This window comes from Scatophagus argus, chromosome 10 (genome assembly GCF_020382885.2).
Source record: "Scatophagus argus isolate fScaArg1 chromosome 10, fScaArg1.pri, whole genome shotgun sequence".
In the NCBI taxonomy this organism is placed as follows: Eukaryota; Metazoa; Chordata; class Actinopteri; family Scatophagidae; genus Scatophagus; species Scatophagus argus.
Genome location: NC_058502.1, coordinates 21,284,145 through 21,293,435, shown reverse-complemented (window position 1 = coordinate 21,293,435; position 9,291 = coordinate 21,284,145). Strand labels below are relative to the sequence as shown.

Sequence of the window (9,291 nt, the reverse complement as noted above, 5' to 3'; positions counted from 1 at the left end):
AAAACTCTGAGCTTTTGTTAGTTGTGAGCCTGTGTAAAGAGGCTCATCATTTACTGGAGGCAACCATTCATTAATGTGTGATCCCTCATTTACTGATTTGTCTGTGCTGTCTTCCATGGGAAATTCTTCTCCACTGCCAATGGATTCAGAGTCAGTAAAAGACTGCAATAGTGGTTCAAACACACCAAGGTCAATACTCTCCTCAAAACTGTAGATTGATGACTCTGTTGTTTGGCTCAAATTTGGTGGTAGTTCATCAGATTCAGCGTCTGTGTGCAGGTTCTGTAAGGGGAAAATACAAGTCAAAGGAAAAGTTGACTGACGTTTCTAGCATTTGTGTATAAAGTGTAAAAATAACTCTTATATTCATCAGGTTCTGTGAAAAAAAGAAAGCAAACTAGTTTAAAGGAACCGTGTGTAAGAAATTTAATCATAAAATGTCCCTGACATATCATAAGACATTAAGGAATCATGATAATTCAAAATACTATTATCACTGACAATAGTAATCCAGCCTTAATATTTGCATTACAAAAGTGAATTTGCAGCCCTCAACTTGTGTTTACGTTGTCATCATGTGTTTACTATGCATATATTCTGTATTTTGGCCTGTTGTGACACCCTCCACCACTCTGATTTTGGCAACCTAGCTTGCAAAATGTTGTCTGGGAGGAGGAGTAGAGCATGCTATGTTCTGTTGAATTTGTTATTACAGTACCAGTATTTGGCCAAAATCTTACATACAGTTCCTATAAGTTCAAAGACACTGAATTCATATGTGAGATTGGCCTGTTAAAATTACTTACTGTAACGTCATCACCATTGATGTCATCGCCTTCAGCTCTGCCGTCAGAAGATTCCTGACTGAGGTTCTGCTGTGTAAGAATAAAGAAGCCTTAGATGAAGTGCTATCAGTGAAACAAACATAGAACAGAAGTTTAGAAGTAGTTATCTGTAGATTACTTACAGTAATCCCACAACCGTCATGTTCGTCTTCTGAGCCATTGTCAGAGTCGAAGTCAGAGGACTCCTGATCCAGTTTCTGCTGTGTAAGAATGGAGAACAGTTTAAGACAAAGCATATGTACAGTATGGTATGCATGATTATTTTAATTCTGTTTTAAAATCCAGCGTTAATTAGCAAGAATGGGGGCTCCAAAGGACTTCCTTACAAATGCCAAATATGTACAAAGTGAGTGGAACCATTCAAAACAATATTCTAGCCATACAGTATCAATGTCAAAAGTAAATTACACTTACTGTAACGTCATCGCCATCGATGTCATCGCCTTCAGCTCTGTCGTCAGAAGATTCCTGACTGAGGTTCTGCTGTGTAAGAATAAAGAAGTCTTAGAAGAAGTGCTATCAGTGAAACAAATACAGAACAGAAGTTTAGTAGTAGTTATCTGTAGATTACTTACAGTAATCCCACAACCATAATGTTCGTCTTCTGAGCCATTGTCAAAGTCGAAGTCAGAGGACTCCTGATCCAGTTTCTGCTGTGTAAGAATAGAGAACAGTTTTAGACAAAGCATGTGTATGGTATACATGGTTATACAGTACACATGTAGGATGTGCATTGCATTGTACTGGTAATTAGGTTGTACTTTATTCATATTTAATAGCCTAAATCCTAACAAAAAAAAAAAAACTCTTTAAAACGCCAACCGCCTGCAAAGTGGAGGCAACGATAAGATTTTACCACCAAATGCCTCAAATGGAGGGCTTTCCAATTGTCCCACTAAACAGTTGGTCTGACACAGGACTTTGCTCAACTTTCCAAATAGATATTAATCAAGGAGGATTATATCTCAATGACCTGGTTAAAATATGTTAATTTAGTGTAGCATACTGTCCAATGTCCACAAAATAAATAATAAATACATAGATAATAAATACATGCAAAACGTCATGTTCACTCACCATTTCCTGGTTTGACTGATGCACGTTGATGGCCTCAATCAGTTTCCTAGAATAAGAATTATCTTATTTCAATGAGTATCTACTGTAAGAGGCTGAGAGTAGGCTACAATAGGCCTATGTGACAGTGTGTATGTGATCCCACCCCACCACACCCACATGTAGGGCACGACTTGTAACTGAGCGGCTCTGGAGTCATCTGTGTAATTGTCCGTTTTTGAATACTTTTGATTTTACCTTTATATTTCAACTTAAAAATGTTTTACCTTGCCTTGTTTGGTATCATTTTTTTCAGAACAATCTCTCAAGTGTGACTTTACTGTTAATTTTTCATTTTGACCTACTGTATTAACACACTGGACCTAAAATCACACAAAAATGTACAATCCGAGTGGGGAAAAAGTTAGATTTTTCACTGTGAAAATCACAAAAATTCTTAACGAACAATTTTTATAACTTAGAATGCAAATATAAATTGTAAATTTGAAATAATTATGTGCAAATTTAGCAAACAAGAAGTTATTTACAACTATTCACCCTAAAATGCAGGAAATGCGTCAGGCGTTTTATTGTACAGTAATGTACAGTATGTACAGTACAGATATGGCACAACACAATCAGTGTCACAATAAAATACACCACAAGTTATTTGTAACTCCAAAGACCAGAAAAATGACTAAACTACACACTAAACACACTGCACTACACACTAACTACGCTAAACTACACTCCAAACACGCCAAATGTCATAAATCATATCTCAAAAAGCGCTCTCGCCGTTCACAATCTCTCGTTCGCTGCCCTTTCTCCGGCAACTTTTCCCTAGCAACAAAATGCCATGTGTGGCCAATCACATATTCTGATTGGTTCCTGTGGTGTATTTTTTCACCAATAGGAAAGAGGGTGTCATGTTTCCTTACAACGAGCCGGTGTTTACTGCGTCTTCTTGCACCAAGCGCGTGCACGGAGCGCGCACCGAGCGCGCACCAAACATGGCGTTCAGGAAAAAACATCGCGTATATTATTTATCATAACTCGGGTTTTACTTGACATGTTAAGACACTAAACACACTTCACTACACACTAACTGCGCTAAACTACAATCCAAACATGCCAAATGTCATAAATCACTCAAATCTCAAAGCGCGCTCTCGCCGTTCACAACCTCTCGATCGCTGCCGTTTCTCCGACTTTTCCCTAGCAACAGAATGCCATGTGTGGCCAGTCACACATTCTGATTGGTTCCTGTGGTGTATTTTTTCACCAATAGGAAAGCGAGTGTCATGTTTCCTTACAATGAGCCGGTGTTTACTGCGTTTTCTTGCATAAAACTCGCACCAAATGTGGCGACAGTGTTCAGAAAAAAACATCGCGTATATTGTTTATCATAACTCGAGTTTTACTTGACATATTGAGAAATTTTAAAAACTTGTATATAGTTTGAAGTGCTAACTTCTGACTCAAATTAAAACGGAGACTCAGCGAGGCTGCGTCTTGCAGCTACGTCATCTTAAATCGGTGACGTCAAAAGGACGCGCCGGCGTGTCCGTCGACTCCTAAGGCTGTGGCAGCCGTCGGTAATGATTGTCTCTCTGTCTCTCTCCTTTTTTTTGTGCATTGCGCCCTTAAATGGTTCATCATGCCGTGTAGTAGAAAAACACTCTCATGTCTGTGAACCAGTGTGCTGCATCATGCTAGCTACGTTTAGCTAAGTCTCAAGCTTGTAAAAAGTCACGGAACAAATCACGAAACTACAACAGTAGCCTAAATACAGAACAACTGTTTGATAATGTAATTTAAATAGACTAGGTTGGGGTAAAACACAAACCTCCTTTTCCAGTATCTCCTTGTTCTTGATGGAATCTCATATTCTGAATCTGGGGAAGTGTATTTCCTTCTCCTTCGGTCCATGCCTGCCTCTCTTCTTCTGGAGGAGTGATGAAACGATGGAACAACGAAAAGACGAAACCCTCCACAGCATCAAAAAAGACCGCAGCATCGACGTCTCGCTTGGTTTCCAGAGGTAAATATCCCATCCATTTCCCTATATTTTGTACGGTGGGCACATTATAGTAAATCAAGACTAAAACGTTAAATTAACCAAGAGAAGCGGGAAAAAAATAGATTTGCAACATTACCCAGAATCCTACAGTGTAAAAGCAACGTCAATGATTGGTCGAGCTACTCGTTACCATAGACACGATAGTTTAATGGGCGCGAAGAACGACAAGTCACTATCATTGGTTATCACCATCCTCCGCTCTATTCTCTGCATGTGGCAGCCGTCGGTAGTCGGTGAGAGGAGAAAATGAAGTTCGCTCTTGTTAGCTGGTCAAAGGGAAATGATAAAGGTGCACTTAGTATAGTCCCCGTTAACTGGATCATAGAATTTGATCCGGAAAACACAGAAAAAGAGTATCTTATCGAGTGCCGCAGCATCGGTGCGAAAAGGCCTTCTAATGGGTGGTCAGTTGAATCAGCACACATTTTGCAGTTGGCAGGCAAGTACTTGTGTTTGTCATTATGTCTTAGTCATATCATATTGATCATGATTGCAATGTGGTCAAGTAACGTTAGCTTTGGGAACATGAATGAAGCGGACTAGGCCGAAAGTCAGCTGCCGACCGTTAGTGGCTGATAGTCAAGGAAGTCCCGCTTCATTTGAACTTCTATCCAGCTAGCTGCTAGCTAATATTAGCTTTAGCTACTTCATTTGAATTTTTCGCAGGCTAGCTAACGGTCATCAGTCATGGGTCCAGGCACGTGCAGATAAGAGGGGCTACAGGGGCTCAGGCACCTGCCCTTTTCCTGATGGACATTCAAAGTGCCCTTTTGACAGGGCTGTTTTTTGTTTTTTTTTGTTTGTTTTGTTATTATTTTTTTTAATAAATAAATGAGTTCCAACAGCTAAGTTCTCCACAATGTCTCCTAAATCATATGCGAAGTTATACATTTGGGGGGAAAAACGTTTTACACCTAAATACCTTGCGGCCACGATTCATGACGTCACATGGTCAGCGAACCCATCGAAAGCGTGTGCATGCGGCCATCAAGTGAGACGATGCAAGAAGGAGAGGCGCATGGTAAGGTCGCAGTGAATCACAGTGTTCATTCCTTTTCTGACCATTCATGTTGTATGATTCGTGAAAGGACAAGTTAATACATTGTTTAGGGCTGTTTTTTGCGTTGGGTTGTGTAATGTAGAGCAACCTCATCGAGAAATTAAGTTGTTATTGAAATTCAGTTTTAAATAAAGTTCAATTGCTTGAAATGTTTTGTGCCCTTTTTTATAAACTGAGCCCCTGCCCCACCAGAGGTCTCTGCACGTCCCTGCATAGGAAGAAGCTTGATCTGTTGATGCATGAGCCACACTAATATGTATGTGTGTGTCATGTTAATTATGAAACATTCTGGGGAAGTGTGTCACACACACACACACACACAGAGCTCATGGGGCAGAAATGGCTGCCTACAAAAGCAATTTCATTATTTTTCACAACAAATGCAAAAGGAATAAAAAAACCAAAAAGTGATCTGATCTGTGATCTGTTTCATGATCAATGACTGGGTCCATTATTCTGACAGTGAAGTGGTTTTACCGTCTTTACTTTTGTATTAATGCGGCCTTTTGGTTGGCTCACTTACCTTATTTGTGCATCAGAACAAATAAGGTGTGAAAGAAAACATTAGAGCAGCTAAATCAGAGTTTGCCAGTTTATGTTAGCAACTACACAAGAATCATGCAATTAAGACCTCTTTATAGCATCAGAACAGAGCGACCGACGCATGAATCAAATTGCTGTTGTTGTTGTTCCATCATTACACTTCTAACATCTAGAATGAACACAGTACAGCCTGTCTGTGAGTGTGCAACAGCAGGCCTGGGGTCATTTTATGGCCTACATCTCTATACATACATACAGACTACCTTGTACCTATTTTAATTAGTTCGGTCCATAACAAACACATGGTACCGAGAAGAGAATCAGGCCTTGGAGCTCACTTCAGAGAAATGTTGTTGGGTACACATAGAAATGAGATGCTATATTATGTTGTACCCTTGTTTAGTGTTAAAGGATAAGTTCAGATATTTTCAAGGCTATCTTGGCACAACATTAACATGCCCGTATGTACTTTGGCAGAGCTACTGGTTCCTGTAGTCGTTCTTCTTCTCCGCACTGGCTGCAAAGCACACCCTTCCCAGTGCAGCACCAGTGTAAGAAATGAGACAAAATCCACAGTCCTTCTGTCCAAGAGGCGTCCAGCCAGAGGAAATATGAGGTATCAACAGTGTGAGATGGCCAAACAAGGTCACATTAGTCTTCTTCATGCAAAATCCCCTGAGGAGGAGGAGGATTTTTTTTGACTTCTCCTGGGAGGAAAAGCGGTGCTGCACATGCCACGTGTTGTGCCATTACACATTTTATGCTATTTTTAAATCATACAGAAAATAATTTTAATTATCAGCTCCCAACTTCTAAATAATGTAAATACTATGAACAGGAATTATGAAATTTCTGAAAACCCTGATGAATCCATTTTGAAGTAAATTTATTGTGAAAAGGCTGAAAAGCCTGTATTACTCATGCTAATTAAACCTGAAGTCGATGGATGTTAAGCTGCGTTGTTGATGCACAGCTCTGGAAGCCATCTACAGGTTCAGCTTCAGGTGAGTGTTTCACACATTAGACACTTTGTTCAAGAATAAAACCTCTTTGCAATCATTGGGACAACACTTCTTATTTTACTACTTAAAATGCAGAACATTCCTGAAACTGACAGTCTTACATCCATTTTAATCATTTCTTTTTAATTTGTTGTCAGATTTATCAGAAATTATGAATATGTCTAAAAGTAACGCCTGCACGCTATACTTTACAATAATGCATTATCTGTCACCACCTATCTGTTGCATGGTTGTTCAAGGGGCAATTTAGAGTCAAAAATTAACCTGCATGTCTTTGGACTGTGGGAGGAAGCTTGGGAACCCAGAGGAAACCCACGCAGACACGGGGAGAACATGCAAACTCCTCACAGGAAGTCCCGGGCCTTCACAGGAAGACCCTGGCCTTGCTGTGAGGTGACTGCGCTAACCACTGCACCACCGTGCTGCCCTGAACTAGATTATACACTACAGTCTTCTATCTTATTTATGAGCTGTGTGGTAACAGGTAAAATTAAATGCTGTTAAAACACCAGGCCGGAAACTATCAAGTAATATTAATCTCAAGCCCACGTGATTACGACACCTCCCTCAAGCGGGCAAGGAAAAACTCCCAAACTGACCCCTTTAACGGGAGCGTCTGGAAGAAACCTTGGGAAGGCTCGCACAAGAGGAAACCCCCTTCCAGGGACTGTTTAGTGTCGATGGGCCAAAAAGACAAGCCTGGTGCTGCTAATTAAGTCAATGCAGGCGTCACCGTTTATCTCCCGGTGTTCGTTGCTTCTTCTTCTGTGCTTCCCTGCAGTCCATTTCTGGTCCTTCCTTCGCGTAGCTCTCAGGTGAAGAGCGGCTGATGTTACAGCGATGGCCTGGGATCACGCAGAGACAAACATGATTACTGTAAAGAGGCACCAACGTGAAAAAGCAGCAGTGTAGTAGGGATTTTGGAGACTAGAATGATGTTTTTTCTGAGGCCCTTTAGTAAATATGTTCAAAGCCCATGTTTAGATAGGCGTCCCAAGTTTCAAAGGTATGTGTGATATAGGAAGGAGGTCTCTCTTCCCCTTCTCTTTGTGTATTGGAAGGGTCCATGTCTAGATGAATGCTCCCCTTTTCTTGTAAACAACCAACCTATAAAAGCAGAGGGTTAGAGATGATTCAGGAGTGTGGTTGTATTGGCCTGAATCCACTCACATGCATGTAATTGATGCTGGACTGCTTTGTAATAAACCTTTTTATGCAAGCAAGACAGTGTCAGCGCAGCTCTCTTTCAACATCTTCACATCATCGTTATCCAACATACAACAGCGGCAATCTGAAAACCTCACAGCAGCATCTGCCTTATACTTACACTTGTCTGGTATGAGCTAATAAAATATGATGTTTAGTCAGGAAAACTTGTCACTGTTTGTGTCAAATTTTAAACCATTAACTCCACTATTTTAAGCTACAACCTGCTCCATTTGAAGATGATTATTACGGGAGGTGGACATCAGCAGGCTGTGGTGTTTGCTACAGGCCTTTATTAGGACTGAAGGCAGCCTGTAATAGCAGCAGGGGAGTTGTGCGCTGCTGCCAATAATTAAAAACACTTAATATCCATCTTGGTGGGTGCCCGAAGAAGTAATTTCCATAATGCGGCCTGGTGGCATCCTCATTTAGACCCTCCATCCCTTCAATTGCCAACTTCTCTCAATCTCTACATCAAGCTTACCATGAATAACTTTTAAGCCTCATGTCAAAGAAGAAAAAACCCTGCCACAATCACCAGGGTTATTTCATAAAAGTTTGGAAAATGTCCTCCAGGACCACAGAAGATGTTATACATCAGTACGCCTCATACTGAGTAAAACTGAGCTTAATGAGTCAAGCTGTCTGTGAGTGTTCAGGGTCAATTCATCTTGCTAAGTTCTTGCTAATGATAAATAAATGTAAATAAATTCTTGCTAATGATGAAACACCTAAAGACACTAATAAGAAGTGAACTGATTGAGAATCAGCCGATCCTGAGAGTGAGTTGCCATAGATGAGCCTACCTGTATGTGTTTGTCCACCTGCATCCCAGCTCATCTTCATCCTCTTCCACTATGTGGAGCTGCAGTCTGGACTTCTTTAGAGATGCTGCTGGAGTGTCCTCAGAGTATCGCAGTATTTTCCCATCTGTTGGACATATGTACTCACAGATAAAGAGACAGAATTGATTGCTTGTTGCATCTTATGTTCATATCACATAACAATTTCGGCTAAACTGATTTAAAACAAATTAATCTCAAGTGTGAGTGCTGGCAAACTGTCTATGGTCCATCCAGGTTCTTCTGTTTCCTTTTCCTCTTCCTCGGCATGTCTGGAGATGAGCAGTCTGGGTTTCTGCACAGATCAAATGTTGTTTAAATCTTTTGCTCCAAGAGTACAATCTAATGAAAACGGGGTTGTGATGTAATACCTACTTTTCGTCACGCTGTGACTCTTTGGACATGCTAGATGAAGCCTGGTGAGAGTTGTTGGACACCTCTGTAAAGAAAAACAAAACAAAACAAGGAAGTTCACTTGTTCACCAACATTTGGAAATTGATTCACAAAATTTCACCAAACTACCTACAAATGTGTCACTTTTATACAGGACATGGTTTAACTGAGACCTGAATTGGAATCAAAGATGAGCTTACTTGTTTTTTTCTCCACCTCCTCTGGGTCCATCTTCATCCTCTT

The 9,291-nt window shown here is 40.5% G+C and overlaps 1 protein-coding gene and 1 long non-coding RNA gene across 3 annotated transcripts; both read right to left on the bottom strand.

The window, feature by feature from the left end:
• Positions 1-335: 335 nt before the first annotated feature.
• On the bottom strand, positions 336-4,539 carry LOC124066227 (thrombospondin-2-like). Of its 2 annotated transcripts, none has more exons than XM_046402473.1 (6): positions 3,748-4,539; positions 1,923-1,968; positions 1,421-1,498; positions 1,260-1,328; positions 968-1,045; positions 336-875 (listed from the first exon to the last, which is right to left on the bottom strand). In XM_046402473.1, exons 1-6 carry the CDS (start codon positions 3,828-3,830, stop codon positions 750-752), a joined length of 480 nt encoding a protein of 159 aa, XP_046258429.1. In that variant the 5' UTR covers positions 3,831-4,539; the 3' UTR covers positions 336-749. The 2 variants fall into 2 exon arrangements, with proteins under 2 accessions (XP_046258429.1, XP_046258430.1); XM_046402474.1 differs by having other exon boundaries at positions 336-872.
• A 1,914-nt stretch (positions 4,540-6,453) lies between these two features.
• LOC124066229 lies at positions 6,454-8,681 on the bottom strand. The gene is made up of 2 exons (XR_006844563.1): positions 8,619-8,681; positions 6,454-7,451 (listed from the first exon to the last, which is right to left on the bottom strand). It is a non-coding gene; the product is annotated as an uncharacterized LOC124066229 (long non-coding RNA).
• Positions 8,682-9,291: the final 610 nt, after the last annotated feature.